The sequence below is a fragment of the Heliconius melpomene genome, chromosome 1 (assembly GCF_056956725.1).
Source record: "Heliconius melpomene rosina isolate 202511_hmr_F chromosome 1, ASM5695672v1, whole genome shotgun sequence".
NCBI lineage: Eukaryota > Metazoa > Arthropoda > Insecta > Lepidoptera > Nymphalidae > Heliconius > Heliconius melpomene.
In genome coordinates this window covers 9,665,605-9,686,287 of record NC_140389.1, presented here as the reverse complement: position 1 = coordinate 9,686,287, position 20,683 = coordinate 9,665,605, and the positions used below count along the sequence as shown (strand labels likewise).

The following is a 20,683-nucleotide window of genomic DNA, read 5'->3' as shown; positions in this document are numbered from 1 at the left end:
GTGTTTTTTTGTCATCCTTGAAAACCTTTCAAGCGAAATGGGCTTAACTTGAGACATAATAAGACTTAATGCAGTTCATAATGACAAAGCTCGACGATCAGCGTCACCGAGTTTGCGTTACGTCAGTAGAGGACCTCTGGAGAATTGAGATGGATGCTGCGGAAATAGATCTTATTCAGTTGAGATAAGAGCACAGTGGCTTGGGGATGGGGTGACGAAAGGGTGGATCGATGGACGGTAAGGCGACCTCTGACGGCGAGGAGCGCCTCAGTGTGCGGGGAACGCCGCTGTGGCTCGGCTGCGTGCGTTAGGTCTCTCCGCCGTCGCCGTCGCCGTGTGAACGTCAGGTTAGTAAATATTATCGTATGTTAGATTTATAAACAAGTCTCATATTGACTCTACTGCAATCAATTTTCTGTATGTCAAATTGGTAATTGGCTATTTGTTTGTGTTTATAATTGTGATAAATGTCATTTAAAAAGAAATTCCGTAAGAATGTTTTATAAACATTAATTAATCTGAAATATATGTATTTCCTGTTGGTTTTACAGTAATTATTAAATCATATAGTAATAATTTATTACTTAAGGGCTTAAGACATGCAATTAAACACTAATTAATAAACTAATTGTATATTTAATTTTAATATATCTATAGGTTTTAAAAATAATTTTGAAAATAGATATTCTTTACAAAGTACCTAGTTTGTTTGTTTATACTGACATTCAAAAGTCATAAACAAAAAATCACGTTTTGTAATTAAATCAGTGCCTTACCTAAGATAAAAACTACTAATAACACTTTCTAGATTCAATTAATAACTATGTCTTTGTTATATATGTATTATACATGTGTATACATTTACCTACATAGGTAATAAGATCGTTCTTACCTATGTAATTAAAAGTCAACATTTTCCTTTAATATCTAGGAACGTAGTTATTCATTTTTGTGTTTACACATTAAATAAGTACATAATATACAAATGTTTGTTAGAATAATCAAATATTTGTAAGACTAATCGTTAAGTTTAGTATTCTTTATTGAAGAATACATTTAGGAAACTACCATAAGTATAATATAGACCCATAAAACGTAGACATAGGCACGCCGTATCCCGCACACAGTTAGGGTAGGCAGAGGGAACCTAATGTTAAGACTCTCCGTTCACCATTTTTCACCGAATTCTGGAAGCCATGCGTGTTGAACGCCGCGCCTTGCCTCAACACATGAGCTAAGAAAGAAAAATGTAAATTTAAATAAATATTTCATGTCCCTGAGTAGGTATTCATGCCTGGCCTCTAACATATAATAAGGCATCGATTTTTCAAAAAATAACATATTTACCTACTCCACATGAGAAAGCAAGCGATTTTAACATACCATTGAATTCTTGATAACGTAATTATATATTGAACGTCTTATAAATTGTCTACGATTGTCGCTTTTATTGATCAATTATTTATACTTAAATTAAAACAATTTTATGTTTTAGTTTAAATATGGGTGACATTTAAATTAAAACATAAAAATACAATAAAATTCTGTTTTGTTAAGTATCAAAATGGATAGGTACCTAAACTCTATGTTAATAATACTTAACATTCGAATGGCTTATCAATTGTTTGCAGAACTGTGTACATCTACGTAGGTATATATCCATATATGCATTTATCTAACATCCATATTGTCGTACAGAGGAAGAGATGCTTGTTGAATGCAATTTCATGTGGCGACTTCAAGGCAACCGTGTTACAGCTTGTTCTGAATAGCGATACTTTGCAACGATTACTGGTCTCGATACTAATTTTAGTAAAAATATTGTTAAATATTGCCAAAGATTGATTAAGTCTGACGTAGTATTGCACAGATAATTAATTAGTTATATTTTTTTGTTATTATCTTTAAATATTCGTTTATTATCTGTATGTTTGTAGGGCATTTTTTTTTTAATAACAAATATATCTGGACGTAAATAACTTTATCGTCTCACATCGCCCGTATATTGCGGGGGAGGCAAAAACAGAAATCCTATATTGACCTACTATAGTAATAGTAGTTGAGTCACATTGTATTTTTTTAACATTTCTGCCATTATGGAACCCAACGTTGCACACACTCGTTTACTCCTATTAGAAATTTGAATACACGACCCCTGCATCTGCCACGTAATACATATGTATTAGTAGACACAGGATAAGTAAATAAACGTAGAACAAGTTTCTTAATTTCGTCTCTGTATTAATTCTGAAATTTCTAAAACTACACGCTTTATGAAACTTACACTTAACACTTCATATTATATTATTTAATTTTTACTATTACTTAATAGTAGGTATATTTTTCTAAAGCTTAAAACGATAGATATTTTCCATGAAAATGTCAGATTTATATTAAGTACCTACCTATTTGTTATTACATTTTTGCGTGACCTGTTTTCTTATTATTGTACATTTGCCTCAAGAAAGCAATAAAGTTTACCCGAGTATACATACTACGATTATAACTTATAAGTAAAAGAAATGTACAGGAAATATTGGATAATATGTTTCTAGTAAATTCTATAGTTTTCACATGAAACAAAAGTATTTTAATTATATGATATATTGTGAAATTGGTTGCACCCCAACTCAACCCAGTAGGTATTGTATGTATCTAGATTGCAAAACTACCTGTTTTCAACCACCCTTTGAGGGAGCTAAAGGGTTTTCATATTGCGTTTCAGTGCAATTACAAAGGGTAGAAATCTAATTATTTTAACTATGCTAATTAATTAGTAATACTATAATGCTCTACAAAAGAGAAACAAGAACGTTGAGAAGAATGACACTTTATCGTCTTCTCACTAAGCTGTCAACTCTGCAAGGACGAGACGTGCACGAAATAGAAAATGGTGGTTTATCGAAAGAAGAGTTTGTCTTATAGTTCACTTAGACGATGACCAAATTATGTAAATAAGTATAAAACTAGAACATTTTGCGCAGTACTTAGATTAAAGGCGTGTTCGATGAAATATAATAAATACTTTTAATCATTACCCAGTGAGTTGTGAACATTGCAGGGACGAATCCGAAGGTATGTCCAAAATAGATAATCTTTTTATAGTTATTTGCGACCTGATCCTTTGTACTATTTGCCATTCTTTATATCTATTTTTTTGTCTATATATAAAGTTAATTCGAAGGTACTACCAATGCTACTCTGCTTTATTTTTATTTTCTCGTAAATCTTGTATTTTAAATGGGTGGAAATTGGAGAATGAGACATGAATGCAAAATTAATGTCATGAAATGATTGTATCGACTACAACACTTTTTATTTTATTACAAAAATAACTACTAAAAATATATAATTGAATACATTTATTAGTGACTAAGTAGTTATTCATCTTCAAATATTTACTGACAAAACCGGTACAGACTTGTACAGAGTTAAGTATTTAGTGTATTTTTTATTTGATTGCACAGCTAAGACTAAATTCCGGAAAGACTGCAAAAACTATATGCCAATTTGGATTTAAGTATAGTAATTTTATACAGATTTTGTATTATAAAATAATACATATAATAGTCCTTCTTGCGAGACATGATATTATTAATATTAGAGTAACTAATAACTCCCAACTATATTATGATAATTTAATTGTTGTTTAATGTAAACCTCTTCAGAGGAAACGGCCATCGGCATTGTGTCTACTTTTATAGGGGTCTAACGACATCAGAACGATAATCATTGCCGGCGCCACGCGGTAGCCATCATAAATGCCATTGTGCTTAACGACGCTACGTCATGTTTGAATCTCTCAATTTAACGACCGTCTCGAATAAAACAAACAATATTTACATTTAATATTTGTATAGGAATGCTAAAAGTGTTAACTAATTCTTTTTCTTAAAGACGTAAAACAAATTAGCATGTATATTCTTACCTATTGATTTAAATTAACTACTTAGGTTTATATTTTTCACTACAACAAACGTTTGTTAGTTAAAGCAATATGATTTGGCTTTAATATTTTAATCATATAAGTCCTAGATATATACAACTTTAAATTCACATTTTTAACATTTTATTTATAACTTTGAAAAAGTTAAATTCCAAAACAGCCGGTGACAATTCACTCATATATGACCTGTACCCGAAATTGAACTCATGTCCTCTTACTTTCAGAAATGTTCTTTGTAATAGCAATAATAAAAACTATTTTAGTAACTGGAATTGAATGGGTTTTAGTGACCGTAAGTTCATAATATAAAATCATTCAATACCTTAGGTTGGTATACGGTATACCTAATCCCAGCTAAACTCTATATATGTAGGTATATATACGTAAATAAAAGTGCTCTCGTATTTAACGACCTTTGTTCTATCCACGCTATAAAACTGACAATACTGGTTTACGAGGATGAAGAGTTAAAATCCGAGTGCATCTATGACAATAGACTATTAAACAGACAGAGATAGGGTACCTACTCAGTAAAAAGCTCTATTTCTTGGCTATCGTAATCATTTCTGCAAAAACATTACATACAAGTTATATTATAAATGCTGAGCACGGAATCGATACATGCATTCTCAATATGTACGTGGGTATGTTATTGAAGAATCGATATCGCGTTATTTATTTACAATCCATTGCACTGCCGACTGCAAATGGTTTGTCAATTATTAACTCAAGAAGAAAAATTTCTTATGCGCAGTAGATAATAAAAATTTTAGAAGAAGCTACACAGCTTATATATAGCATAAGTACCTACGGCTGATTTATCCCCTTTTTATTAACGTATGCAGCTTGAAACTTTAAAAGATTGTGTAATCTATTAAGAAACTTAGAATAAAAATAAATTATTTCAGATTTATTTTCTAGTTACTGTAAAGTTTATCCATTTATCCTCTCTTTTATAATATAAGTAGGATGTATCTAATAGAACCCAAAACAATAATTTTGAAAATTTTTAAATTTTTGCTTGTGCACACTAATCTTAGAAACGTCTTAGCTGAATTTAATGTAGTTTTCAGTATTGTATATTGGTAAATTTGTTTTCTTTCAATCGGTTTAAAATACAAGAGTTAAGTATATCTATACAAAAAAAATGTTTCACTAAATTGCTGTAAAGTTACTGTTAAATTGGTTGATACTTTAGTTTTCAATGTTAAAATATTATACAAACACAACACAATCAATTCAGATTAAAAATTAAATAATTGTCGCAAGTTTTAAGGGGCGCGAATATAGATGGCGTTGAAGGAAGTTAGATCGCGCTATCATTACGTTCATATCGAATGAATATTATTCGAAAATTTCTGTTCTCGTTTCTCTCTGTCTACCTTAAAGATAGAGTGGGGAATGAAGTGTTTTAATTTTTGAATTTGCAGCATATCTATTTGATATGCTGTATATTGCTGTAACAAATTATAGGAATAAATAAACTGATAATGGACAATAGACAAAGCTGGTTGTCACTTTGTTTGAGGTCTGACGTGTCACGTGAGACGTCTCCTTGTCTGTATGATTAATTTACGAACGATAGTTTTATGTAATTGTCGTACGAAAACATTAATATAACAAAAATACTGACTCCATAAATGATAAAAAAAACGAACCCAATAGTTCATTACGATTAACAGTCGGAACCAGATTTTTCTGGATTAAAAGCGGGATTTTTGAACATTTTACCTAAAAAGGCGGGATTCTTTCACCAAAAGCAGAACATAAAAAATAATAATCGGGATTTAATTTATGATTAATCCATTTTTAGGGTTCCATACCTTTTCAGGAAAAATGAACCCTTATAAGATCACTTTGTTGTCCGTCCACCTGTCTGTATGTCTGTCGAGAGCCTTTATCTCAGTAACGCCTAAAGATATCGAGTTGAAATGCCAACGATATACGCAGATCTACGGTCCCTTGATTTCCTGAATACATCGTATATAGCGCAAAAAACGAGTATTTCAATAGTATAAACTTTAAAAGGAATCAAAATTAGTAGGGTACCTCCGGTTAACCTAGAATTATGAAATTTAGGAGCTAGCATCTACATGTAGTATTAGTTCAGGAAAAAATCAGAAAACTATAAATTTGTGGTTAAATCCTAAAAAAGTCAGCCTTGAAAGGCGGGCAAAATTAAAGCCACTAGTTCACGTGAGGAACCCCCGGTGGGCGAGCCCGGCTCGTGCTTTGTTTTTTAAATGTAATGATTCTATTTCTATATGTGTAACGTTTAAATTTTTAGGAAAGTGATTCAGTCTTCCAACGTTAAGGAAAATCGTAGAGGGTGATGCAGTGCGTAAAGTGGCGTGGAGCCACTGCACATTTTTAAAGGCACGAGGGTTGTCGTAATTTACTGTCTAAACGAAGGGTTGATTTATACTAACGATTTAATACTGTATGAGTTATTATTTTATTGTTATTTGAATATTTATAAAATTATTGTATTATTTTTGCAATCGCCCACTAGTGAATATTATATTATACGGGAGGTCCTTCGCCTAACCTGAACAAACCCGAAAATTTTATGAATTCCAATTGAATCAAACTACTTGAGACAACCCTGACTGTGCTGATTTAATGATTACGTTAGCGAGAGCGGCTGATCCAAAATTTGCGTCATGGCTGAAGTATCTACGTGACACGAGGCTTTTATACGTAGCTACCCACGTATACATTTTGGTGCAGTACTGTTATTAAATCTGGTGCAATAAGCCTGCATTCTATAGACAACGTTTTGCAATTAGGAAATTGTGTATTATTTTGTATCGTAAGTTTATCGTATATATTTAATAGCAAATTACCTAAGCCTTTTTGTTAATTTCATTTTAGATTCTTGTACAATACAAACCAAGGCGTATTTAGAAGTAAAATAGAAGCGTCTACATGTATATGAGACCTAAGAATTGAATACATATTAAAAAATGTTACCAATTAAATTAAGTTTAAACACGATAAAAAAATAATAATAAAATGTTGTTGTTTCTTCACACAAACCATCCGGATTATGGAGGGCCATAAAACTCTTTACATGACCTTCTTCCATGTTTATTGTTTAATAAAATACATAATATGATCTGGGTATGCTTAGAAAAGATTTACGTAAAGGTATAAAAACGTACAGCAAGATTAACCACTAAATTTGCAATTCATTTTCGATAATCCCAACGATCTCCACTTTCTAGGGGGAAATAATTAATTCATTCTCCCTGCTCTGATAACAAAAAGTGTCACAAATTTAATGGAAAGCAGAGAACGGAGTGCACACTAAGGAGGAGGAGTGCCCTCTTCCTACCCTGGTATTTCGGGATAAAGCGTGAAGCTAAAAAAATTATTATATAATGATTACAAACATTTACGTAACTCCTTATACAACGGTATAGGATAACGATTCATAACAACAATGTGTTCAAGACGTAAATAAATTCTCTTCATATATGCCGTAAACGTACGGCAATCATAAGAGAGGGACTCGAGAAGACATCCGTCCGTAATTCATTGAGCGTCCTCGAATCGCTTATATAACGCCCACGCCTTTGTATTTTAATGTAGGTACTTACTTCATTTCTGAAAACCTTTTGACTTTTTTATTTCAATGACAACTTTTTCATGCTCCTGCTGTAAATTAATTGCAATTAAAAGTAATATTTAGATATATATATATTTTTAATGAAATTTTATTATTATAATAAGTTTGTATCGGAAGATTCCCGATGCGTGCTAAAACAACACGACATTCCCGATGTGTTCTCTAACAGTTAGACAAAGCGTTAAGTTTCGCTACTCAACACACAGTCTCTACAATTAAACAGAAAATAGAGAAAAACTCGATTTTTATTTGTATCCGTCTCGTTAAAAAAGATGTCTAAAAATCCAGCCACTTTCTACACGCACGTCTGTGATATTCATCGAATACTTCCTCTAACCAGCATCAGATGCTCCGAATACGTGACTCATTCAAAACAATTTGCTCGCTCACATGTCCCAGAATTTCGGGACTTTTGCAATATATGAGTAATAAACCTTACCTACATATAACATACCTAGTAAGTCGTAAGTCTTTGGGAGATGAGTTTGAGAAACAACAATGAACTACGTATAAATAAAAAAGAAACACCTACTCTCAGTAAAGTATGAACTGGTTCTCGCGTCGTAATCCAAACCTAATTAAGCATTAGGTTATACAAAGTCAATAATTTTAACACAAGTTTTAATTTTCAATTTTGCATCGGTAAAGTTTTTACATAGTTTAGTTTATGAAGAGATTTTTAAGTTTAAATTGTTGCACAAAAGATCCTTACGTCCGTATCTGCATGATGCGTCAACCGACGGTTTGTATTATATCGTTGCATGTTAATAAAATAAACAGGGTGGAAGCGTCTGTGCTCCTTTTATGGGAGCAGCATACATATAGGGTAAAATATTTCAAACCCATACCTAAAAAAATATCAAAATAAGATTTAGATGTAGGATTTTTTTTATTTCACGATGTTTTTCCAGACTGTATGTGACGCAGTTACGAATAGATACCAAAAACATAAACACCTACTACTACAAAAAATACAACTAAACGTTGCCAGTCTACCACTTTTCGTTCACAAAAACATGCCAGGACAAGAAAGGGATATCTCTCGTTCTATTTTACGCAATTAACTATTTTCAATAATAAACCTAAACAAATTCACCGCCAATACGTACAACTCAATTCCATGAATGAGGCATGTGCGACGTCGCTTTGACATGTTTGAGTACGTTATTCTTAATAAATGGCGTTTTATTTTACAGTGATAATTTTATTAATTATGTTGTTTGAAAACATAACTTTTTCATTTTTGGCAAAATCTAGTATTTAAACTATATTATCGAGTAATTAAAACTATTGTATAATTTAAAGTGGTGATGACAAAAACACTCTGTATAATATAATTTTAATATTTTTTTATGGTTATATTTGTTATGTCAACATTGTGTACATTTAAAGCGCTCGTGGAAGACAATGGTAATATGTATTTATATTTTTAACATAGTTTAAAGTATTTGAGTTAGTCAGTTTGTTTGATTTTTTCATCGATTTTCTTATAGATAAATATGTCTGTAAAAAGATGGGGTTAACGTTCCCCTCTAAAATTTTATTTTCCACCCTAAAACGATATTGGAAAACGCATTTCAAATTAGAACGCGCCATCGCATAAACGAGATGGATTTATTGCTTAAGCCAGTACGCAAACAATAATAATAATCAACATAAGACTTGTCTTGATTACGTTTGAATATCTAAAATTTGATTTATATTTGAATATGTATCTATGTTTTATTTATTTTAAAATAAACATATTTGTGCAAAATCAAAAAAACAAACACTACAATGGAGGAAAATAAAATATAGAATTAATTCAAAATAGAACATTTTTAAGTATGCTACACCACGAGGCAGGCGTACGCCTCTGTTTGCGTCTCAGAAGAACTTCGCAACAATAGATAAGGCTCATGCTTATACACAAATGTAAAGACACAATGGATGATGTTCAGTGACAATCGTCAGTCTTGGTTTTCAGAACTTGCAATAGCTACGTGTAGAGTTGCAGTACGCCTCACACCCCACTATGCCTAACCTAGTATATGCTAAATATTTTTCGCATATAGTACCATATTATGTCCAGAAACAATTAAAAACTACCACAACATGAAATGATGCATGTAATTTTTTTGTACAATTATATACAAATTAAAGAATATACGAGTAGCAAAGAAATTGAAAATGATTATTATCAATATTGATTTTATGGCAGCACCCGTATTCATTCTCCGTCTTAATAGCCACATGATATTTTTGTTTATTTACTGTTTTCATAAAACAACAATAACAGAGAAAACGAAGGCTCCATAATCCCTAAGGGTTGTAACAGTACCGGGCAATTTGCCAACGTGCGTGGGCTTGAATGTCCTCCGTTTCGATTAAGGACGCAAGAAGGTCAAACTGGGATGTGAAAAAATAAGGTGACAAACAATGGATATTTATTTTCACATAAATCCTTTTTGTTACGAGACCTGTTGACGTTTAACTTCATTACATGATTATGTGAGACATCAATCACAGTAACATTCTTTGGGAAGAAACGTTTACACATTATTTGATTAACGTTTTAATAATAAATGTTGGCAATACTAAAATTAATATTAAATTATACTTTATAAGTTATAGGCATGTATGTGAAGTTATCTGTAGGTATTATAACACAGACCCACTACAAGCCCAATACTATTATAATATTGGCTAGCTACACTTACATTAAGTTATAATAATAATAATTTGTTACACAACTATACAAATTGACCTTATTTTTTATTTCTTGTATCAGGATTCTTACTAAAGTATTTACATACAAAAATATTTAATTCACAACAATATTAGCCGGAACACAAAATTCACGGCCAAAATTAATTAGCTGTTATATTGACCTACTAATGAAATAAAATTCATAATTGTTTTCTTTGTTTCAGGGCTAGGCCACGAATTGAGTTCACGCAAGATATAGAATCGCAATATAATCTTAGCATTGGTTCATTCACTCGAGAAGCGCAACGGCGTGTGGTAGTTCTAGTTCGACATGCGTCAACGCTTTGTGTCATGACTGTGACACAACAACGTTCGCCCTCCACATTGCGCATCAGTCCATCGATAACTGACCCACTCGATTCCAACTGCCAAGTTTCGATTTCATCAGCGAGCTCACTACCCGAGTAACCAGACGTCTGGACGTCACATCGCGCATCCATTGCACTAGACAGCGTACGATAGTGATGCGCTTTATGAACATTTAAAATAATAGTAATGTACTGGCATGCCAAATAAACTATTCTAAATTCAAATTTCTATCAGTTTTGACGGATCGCCGCGAAGTGTCGTGTAAATAAATAATAACCAAAGTGTTTTTATAGTGTTTTAAAGATTTAGTTGTGATAAATATATAGTGCACGATGACTTCGCGATCTAAGGAGAAAGTAGCAGCGGCTTTTCGGAAGCTGTTTCGCTCTCCAGAGAAACTTGACAACGAGGGAGCCGGCCCGAGCGGGTCGCCAGCTAGACGCGGGCTATTTCGCCGTCACAGGTAAATTAATAACATTATTATTTATTGTACATTCGTCTACACAATAGGAAAGAGATAGAAAATTTTATAGTTAAATTAATAGTTGCAACGATGATCGGTAATCATATATGTACCTATACTCATATTGCTCGAAAATGGTGATATAGAACGCATATCTTTTTATGTTAAAAATAATTTTATTATATTTTTTTTGTGTTCACTTTAAGATGTAGAATGTCTTCGGACATTTGTGGACCATATTGATAGGGTAAACATGTGGGCAAGTAATCAAAAATTAAATTAATCATAACATGTGCTAGCAAGATGCCTTAAATGAAGAAGTTTTTAATAAATCAATATTTTTGCATTTAATTTTTATAACGTGATAATTATCATTAAAAAGATTTTACTTTCCAAAAATCCTTTAATCATTAGTACCGTACTTTTTAAAATAACAGTTATTATAATAAGAAACCCTCTTTTGTATCAACATTTATTTTGCTTTTTTTAATAAAGTAGGGCCATAAAGTAGGGCTGTAAACGCTACTGGTTGTGGGTTCGATCCCAACTCAAAGATATGAAATATTTATTTAAATTTATATTTCCTTTCTTCGCTCTGGTCGAGGCAAAACGTGGCGTTGAGTTCCGCTACTCAACTCACAATGCCTCCAGAATTCGGCGGAAAGTGGGAAACGGAAATTAAAACAAACATCAATCCTCCCATACTTTCAGATTTATAATATTAGTAGGATTTTTAAATATTAATATAAAGAATGTAATGTGCCATATACTTTAGAAATACTACACTTAACAACAGTGGAATGTATGATAATAATCTCTAATGCAATTAGAAATATTGATTTTTAAAATTGTGCAAACCCTTTGAAAGAGAAGAAACGTTATATAATATATACAATATACATAAATTAAATATTTATCTGATACTAAAACGCAAATTGAAACTTATATTCCATCCATCAGCCTTTTAACGTCCACTGTTGGACATAGGCCTCCCCTAATTCTCGCCACTCCGTCCGGTCCTGCGCCCTTTGAATCCAGCGGATTCCCGCTGTCTTCCTAAGGTCGTCGGTCCACCTGGTTGGAGGGCGGCCTGTGCTTACGAATTTTGTCGCGTAGAGAAATACCAAGCATAGCCCTCTCCATCGCTCGCTGAGCCACTTTGAGCCTGTGGATAAGGCTTGCAGTGAAGGACCACGTCTCAGCGCCATATGTTAACACTGGCAACACACACTGGTTGAAAGTTTTTGTCTTCAGGCACTGAGGGATACTAGACGAGAAGATATTTTGTAGTTTCCCAAAGGCTGCCCAGCCGAGTTGGATTCTACGAGTGACCTCTCTCTGAAACTTATATTAGTAGGGTATAATTATTGTTAACATCCATTAGCTTAAGGTCTATTATATCGACTTCAACTTATGTTAGTAGGTAAACCTAGAAATATCTTATAAACATTTTTTACAATTTTTCAATATTTTTTTATGTTTTTGTTACATATATGGAGCTATGTTTCTAAACAAAGATAACAAGTAATACACAGTCTTCCTGTTTATAATGCGTACACAAAGCAGTTGCAATTGATTGCTAACGTCAAAACGTACCTACCTATGCAGTTGATGTATTCGTGTTTCATTAAAAATTGTATGGAAATTGCAACAATGATTATTTAAGTTCACTCTTGATATAATGCCTACCCTACAGTGGACTATATTTTTCTTAAATAATTTATTTATTGAGCATATAATTTCTTGAGGATTGTTGTATAGAATTAAATACAAAACTTGTAACTTCAATATACATTATCTATATATATAAAATCGAAAGGTCACTCACTCATCATGAAATCTCAGAAACTAGATGTGCTAGGAATCTCAAATTTTGCATAGGAGTTATTTATAGGACGTAGGTGCTCGCTAAGACGGGAATTTGCAATATTCGACTTCTAAGGGGTTGTTTTTGGGGTTGAAAGTTTGTATGAAACTTCGTTACTACAAATGCTAGGAGTCTCAAATTTTGCATGGATGTCACTTATAGGACGTAGGTACTCATGGAGACAGAAATTAATAACGTAGTTCACGCAGGCGAAGCCGCGGGCGGGCCGCTAGTACATGTATATATTACAATAGAAAATATCTCAACCCTATGCTGTAATAGAATATATCTAAAAAAACACGGACTAATTTCAAATAAATATAATTGATAACCCAAAGATTATCTACAGATAAGTAATTATCTGAACGCTTTCCACAAATAATGTTTTCAGATTAGAAATGTACTAATTACGATAGATAAAAGTGATGTCAAGGAAGTACAAATCCGTGCCGAAGTGTCCATTTCAAAACGGCACGAGACAAAGACTTTGTGTATATATGTGTGTATATATGTATGTATGTAGGTATATGGCGACAGATATACTGCGTCACACCAATGCGGAACAGAAAAACCGGGTTTACCTACATAACGAGTTATAATATGTCACACGAATTAGACCTTTCCTCTACATACGTCATGTTTACACACTCGAGTAAGTGAAATTATTCGACATTATAAAGATTAAAATATACTATTGAAAACAATATAAGAATACCAACTTGTAAAGTTCACTGGAGATAACAAATATTTATAAAATTTAAATTTTATATATTAAAAAAATGATTGAATGTCCAACGTGTTCATACATCGATAATATCAGAGAAAGCTGTCTGTCTCGTAATTTAAAGCGATACACTATCAGTGTAGCTATTAACAGAGCGACAAGCCGGCTGCCATGTAATTCTAATAATTAAACTGGACCATTATATATATAGATAGATAATTGTAAACACTAGCGCTATAGCCCGTGTTTATGTGTATATATAATAGCACTAACATTTATATACAAACTAATATTAATAACTGACAGTGAAATATAATAACAACAAAAGCCAAGCTGCAAAAGCTAGACTTTTGCAAATTGAAAAAAATCTTAGGTACATTTTATCATTGAAAATTGAAACTATTATTACAATATTTTTAATATCCTAATACAACATATAAGATTTAATAGAATTCGTTAATGTTTTTTGTTTACGCCGTTCATATCGTACATAAAGCAGTAATCGAGGCCGTTGACCGGTGATGCGCATTCTGCAACCAGACCTTCAATAAAACGACGTTAGACCTAAGTACCTATTATAACAATGTCTTATACCACCAATAAACATTTTACCAGACAGCTGATTTTTATTACTAAGAAATGAAATGGATTTTAGTTTATATATTACTAAGAAATGAAATGGATTTTAGTTTATATACAAGAAAACAATCGTGCTATTCTACAAAAACATAAAATGTCCTATTTTTCTGTATATATTTGTCTGTATTTTTCTTCGAAACTAAACTCATCGTTATCTTCTCGTAATAAATACCACATCCTGTGGTTGGATACATTCATATTTTAATATTTACATTGTGCCTATTTAAATATGCTACAATGTGTATTAAACTCATCAATTACTTAAATAAAGTTTATTTGTTTATACGAAACCTACAAGCTAAAGAGGTGAATTGACTTTGAAAATTGATTTAGTCAGAAAAAGCCATTAAACGATAGTTATATTAACTAAGAAACATATTTTTTTTTTCAAAATTATAAAAAAATACGTGAATAATAAATATAATTGAAACTAAAACATTAGTTACATGAGAATGTTATTTAAATGCTCTCCGGATGAATTACACTTGCTGTCACTGAAACAGTTTTAGATAACCTAAATTACGGATTGATGAAATGGGTCAAATTCGGGAATGAATGACTTGTTTTTGTTTTTTCTTATGAAAAAAAACACCTGAACTCGTAATTCGCCAGTATATCATCTATATTATATTTTAGTTAGGTATAGGTGTACCTACTTCTACTACTAGAAGTGACTGCGATTTTCTCTTCGAAATTATTACGTACAACGTGTTCAACTGTATTGCTAAATATAGTTAAACAGACATATGTACAGCATTTCACAATTAATCAAAACAAAACAAGTTGTAATAGTAATTTGAATGTTTCACATAACCATTTGTTAATTTTTCAGAGATGGCGTGAGCCCGGCGGAAGCGCCTGCGAGCTTACCAGCAAGCCCCGCGGCTTCGTCAATTGCTAAGAAAAAATCTGGAGGATCACACGACGCGCGGGAGAGAGCAGCGGCGGTGCGGTCTCGGAGACTCATGAAGGAGCTCAAAGAAATACAACGATTGCAAGATCATAGATCTGATCCAATTTTTACAGTAAGTTTAGCACATATATACTATTATACTAAATAATAATTGCTATACGTATTTATGATAATTATGACCCTACATATGTATAAATTATAATTTAGGTAAGTATATGTATAAAAAGATTTGATTTTATTTAAAGGTAGAGCTAGTGAACGACAACTTATACGAGTGGCACGTGAGGCTGCATCAGATAGATCCAGAGAGCGACTTGGCGTCAGATCTCCGAGAGCTGAAAATACCTAACATCCTGCTACACCTGATATTCCCGGAAAATTTCCCCTTCGCGCCGCCGTTCATGCGTGTCATCGAGCCGCGAATAGAGAAGGGATTTGTAATGGAAGGTATATATATATATATATACACATTTACACGTACAAATTTGTATAATATTTTTCCCTATTTTTCTGACAACCTATACGGTGTTGTAAGGCGATTTTATTTTTGATTATTTATTTGGGACTTGGCAACGGTTGGAAGATCCCTTATCTATTTGTATTTACTTTATTTAAAAGAGGGTTAAAGAAATGTATTGTATATTTAATTGAAATATCACTACAAGTTGGGCGCAGACGTGTTTACTTACTTTGTACAAAGTAAAAGTACCTATTCCGTTCTTCAATTTATATACTTTATCAACTTCGATCCTCGTAATAAGTATTTAAATTACGAATATACGTGAGAAACGTGCGACTGCGAATTGTGAGTTCGATTCCCACTCGAGGTAATGATATATTTAATATTTTCATTTCCTCGCTCTGGTAACGAAGCAGACCGCCGCGTGACGAGTTCCGCCACTCAACACGCAATGCCTCAAGAATTCTGTGATAAGTGAGGAACGGAAGTGTCTTAATGGGAACGTAGTTAAATGAAAATATTACATCATGAATAAAGTAGTATAACATTTATTAACTAAAAGGTGGAGCAATATGCATGGAGCTACTAACGCCACGCGGCTGGGCGTCCGCGTACACGGTGGAGGCTGTCGTGATGCAGTTCGCGGCATCAGTGGTGAAGGGGCAGGGCCGCGTGGCGAGGGTCCCACCGCGCTCCTCTCGCGAGTTCTCGCGGCGACGAGCTGAGGAAGCTTTCCGCTCTCTTGTCAAAACACACGATAAATACGGATGGGTCACACCGGCGCTGTCTGACGGTTGAATTTTGAATAAGGTAAGATATAGTACGATCGGCGAGGATTGGCCGTGAAGTTAGCTAAAATATTTTTCTTACTAAAACTTCATCAGGGCCACGACTCGTCGGCTGCTCTATATTGTTTAATATTACTTATTTTAAATCCATTTTTTTCGTCAAGGCCAAAAGTTCCTTCATGCTCTTTAAGCGAGTTCTCATGGCAAAAGAATGAACGAGCAAAATGAGACTCTATATCATCATTAAAAATAGCTATTTTAAATGTATTTATGTTTCAGGTGTCACTGTTTAGCAAGCGAAGAGGAAGAAGGAAAAGAAGAATGGATCTCTTGTAGTTTTAACTGTATTAATTGTAATTATTTTAGTTACGAAATAGTAAACAAATCTGTGTAATTTTCTATTTTATTAATCTTGTCTTTGAGTACAGTAAAAATTTAATGTCATTTCAATTACATTTGGATGTACTTAGTTTACAAGATATTGCGTATGGACAGCATATGCGCTAATTTTTTAAAAAAATCTGTGTAGTATTCATGTTGTAAATAGTGTGTGCCAAAAACTCATTGTGCTACAAGTGTCAATGTTGCTTATTTTAAGATTTCTATCGCCACCATAAGCTTCAATTTTCATACTTTCTTAATAGGCACTACAGTTTGAATATACTATTTCTTTGTAACTATTTTCTAGCAAAAATCATGTGTCAAAATTTTTATTAAAATATGTCCGTCCCGAAGTCATTTAAACGTTTGTATTATAAATAATAAAATTATTATATTAATCAATTGAAAAATGACAAGTAAATTAGTTATTTTAATTATTATTATTTCACTAAAACTCACCTCAATGTGGCAGTATTAGACTAAATTTTATAGTATATTTTTGAATAATTCAATAATTAATAATGCTCAAATGAAAAATATAAGAAAAAAATGTGTTGAAAGCTGCAATTACATTATTTTAATGTTTATAATTACTCTAGAAATGTATAAAGACAAATCTGAATTGATGTTGTTGATTTGTTTAGTGAACCAAAGATGTTTATTTTCTATGTAAAATGTGAAATTCGGCACAATTTGTGTATAGCTGAATTAAATATATATACAATGTTATGAGTGTAATAAATTACTTGCTCAATAAAAATCTGATTTTATTTCTGTGTCTCATCTCTCATAATGAACTAACCATAAAAAATACTATATAACAACGTAAATCTCTCTCTCAACAAAACTAAGTGGTCCTCAAGTCTGAGTTTGATCTTGAGATGCCATTTTCATAAATTACATATCCCTGAAGACAGTTAACAAGAAGCATGTGTCCAAAAACTTTTCTATTTTTCAATGTAGTGTAACTGTTCAAAAATGTTAACAATAAAAATTCAAAACAATAGAAAGTTGGGTGCTCATAAAATTGGTTGGTTGTGTATTCATTCCATCATACATCCAAAAGAGAAAAAACATACAGATGTTTAATGTAAAAGACATGCAGTCTTGTAATAAAATATTCTACATAAAAATTATGCTCTAGAAGGTATTAATATCTGTCTTTCAGCCTTTTTCGGGTTTCGTATCTGAAAAGGAACCCTTATAAAATCACTTTATTGTCTATCATGTCAAGACCATTTATCTTGTGATTGTGTGGAAGTAGTATCAAGCTGAAATTAATATCAAATGTTTAGGTCTAAGGTCCTTTAACATACGGCAAAAATCAAGCTTCTAGTCAATGCAATTAAAGTATACAAACATTTATGCATCAAGTTTGCTGCATTTCGTTTAAAAATTACAGCATAATCAAATCTATAGGGTATGATGATCAATTTAATTTTAAGTATGTTAGAAATCAAGATTCTCTAATATTTATGTATCCTCTATATCAGTTGTACTTAAAAATCATCTATAAAAAAAATATATATAATTGTTTTTTTAAATCAATGAAAGAAATTAAGAAAGGGCAGAATGTAAGATCAGTGTAAATGTTAACATATTAGAACAAGTGAATGAAATTGTAATTTGGGAAGTATGTACAGTAGAGATGGAAGATGCTGCCTGTAACAGAGTTAACGGTGCCCTAGCTGTATTGATGAGATGGCAAACCGGCAGCACAGCTGCATATGTACACAATGCAATATTGATACCAATGCTGTTATACGGCACACAATGAGAGAAAGATTAATGCCATGGAGTCGCAATCTCTTCACAGGGTATGCGGAGTTAGCTTTGCTGATCGAATTCGCAATGAAGAGATATACAGAATGCCAGGTACTAGCGAGGATGAAGAAGAATGTGATCAGTTTGTTTGGGTACGTTGGACGAATGAGTGACGAAAGAATGACAAGAAAGCTTTATGATGAAAAAGTGAGCAGTGAGAGAGGTAAACCACAGTATCAAAGATACTAGTCACATTATATGCATGAGGACACCCAGGAGAGCATGTATGAAGAGGTTGATGACAGTGGACAAAGTGAAAGAAGTATATAGAGACGAGAGTTTGGTGCTCCATTCTTACCATCAACACCACTAGGGATACAGAGTGAAGCTATGTATGCATTTGTGTATGTATCAATGAAACTAGTGAAGCTGTGACTTCTGTAAATGTGGAATGATCTGATAAAAAAAACCAATTTGTTTCCAGTTTTTTTATGATTAAATATAAGTGTTGTACATTACTTTAATCAGTTTTATATTATAAGAACCATAAAATTAAATAAGTGTTGTTACATTAAGATGATTGTTGCAACAGATCACTTGCCACCTCTCAATGCTAGTACTAAATGCAGAACAGATCCTCCTTGAACTTTGTAGTCTTGGGCAGTTTTTTCATCATTCCTAAAAGAAAACCAGAAAAATCTTTTTCAGCTTCCACTGTATCCCAAGCATAGCAGACTAGACAGAGGGAACCCTACTCCACTCCCATATTCTGCTGCACAAGGTATTGCATTGATTGGAGGAACTCAATGACACACTTGTCTAGTTGCCATTTCCAAAAATGTATAATACTAAAATTTACTGACTAATCTAGGTTAAATGAGTTTCATTTAAAATGTATCTTATTCAAATCTTACTACATGTATATTAATTTTCATTTCTTTGCTCTGGTAGCAAGAAACAATTTATATATTAGTTATAATAAATATATCATTCCTCAGAGTGGGAATCGAACCCATAACCATCGTGTCTAGTCACAAGATTGTGACACTGCTCTACGACGGCTTCCAAAAAATATATTAACCATAATTGTAATTTTACAAAATAGATCACTATTCAGTTTTTAAAGAACCAAGTGAAAAGTCGATAATATCAATACTTTGTTCATCTTAATTACGTACATTTGTTTTCCAGAAAATATGAGTCTTTGTTGTTGTGGAGGAATACCTTCTTTCTCTTCAACTCTTTCTTTAATACGCTCCACTTTATCAGTGGGTTCTATGTCTATTTCGATTTCTTTGCCGGTGAGTGTCTGAAAAAAATCGAGGTTATGAGTAATCATCTTTTTAATTCCTAAAAAATGTATTATACTCGTTGTACTTTTCTCTTCTTACCTTAACTTTAATCAGCATCTTGACTTTCTTGTATTTATAATGTTTTCGAAACAGAATAATTTGTCTTTAGAAAACGATGTTAATCGCAAATACTTATTATTTTTTCTTCAAAATCGACAAAGATGCAGTTAAATTCACCACAATTGACATTAAAAATTGAAATCAGGATTTTGACTTTTTCTTTCAATTATTTTGACATTAAATGACAGTTACTAGTTGCGTTCATAATACATTCTATGATAATATATGTTTCACTATATAGAATATTGCAACACTTATTTTTTTAGGGATTATTTTTTATGGATGGTTGCCATCGATATAAGATATACGATCGAAGGCCTTCACCATATCGAGAGTAACTGCCCGGCGCTCTCTTATGCTTTCAATAGCTGCAGCTCAGATCATCTATGGGTTAGGTAAATCAGAAAATCACCGGTGGAACCTGTCGATTTAAATTTTTTTTAAAATTTATTGTCAAATAATTAAAAAAATATATATTTACACAAATTTACTCATTTATTTCTTCTGCGTTGTAGTCTGTTCATATTGGTCTGATATCGGTTTCAGATTTGTTTATGTTTATTTAGTCGGTGGAGGTAGACCCGTGAACAATCGGACGGTGGACGCTAATCTCACGCAAATATAGAATGAAATGGATA

The 20,683-nt window shown here is 32.5% G+C and overlaps 2 protein-coding genes across 3 annotated transcripts; one reads left to right on the top strand and one right to left on the bottom strand.

Moving 5' to 3' along the window:
• Positions 1–193: 193 nt before the first annotated feature.
• On the top strand, positions 194–17,639 carry LOC146541311 (ubiquitin-conjugating enzyme E2Q-like protein 1). Of its 2 annotated transcripts, none has more exons than XM_085201740.1 (6): positions 194–347; positions 10,490–11,097; positions 15,160–15,352; positions 15,486–15,687; positions 16,263–16,510; positions 16,768–17,639. In XM_085201740.1, exons 2-5 carry the CDS (start codon positions 10,967–10,969, stop codon positions 16,496–16,498), a joined length of 762 nt encoding a protein of 253 aa, XP_085057866.1. In that variant the 5' UTR covers positions 194–347; positions 10,490–10,966; the 3' UTR covers positions 16,499–16,510; positions 16,768–17,639. The 2 variants fall into 2 exon arrangements, with proteins under 2 accessions (XP_085057866.1, XP_085057944.1); XM_085201818.1 differs by lacking the exon at positions 194–347 and adding an exon at positions 2,922–3,075.
• Positions 17,640–19,106: 1,467 nt separating this feature from the next.
• Positions 19,107–20,207, bottom strand: Nedd8 (Nedd8 ubiquitin like modifier). Its single transcript, XM_085202024.1, has 3 exons — positions 20,025–20,207; positions 19,812–19,942; positions 19,107–19,311 (listed from the first exon to the last, which is right to left on the bottom strand). Exons 1-3 carry the CDS (start codon positions 20,040–20,042, stop codon positions 19,227–19,229), a joined length of 234 nt encoding a protein of 77 aa, XP_085058150.1. The 5' UTR covers positions 20,043–20,207; the 3' UTR covers positions 19,107–19,226.
• Positions 20,208–20,683: the final 476 nt, after the last annotated feature.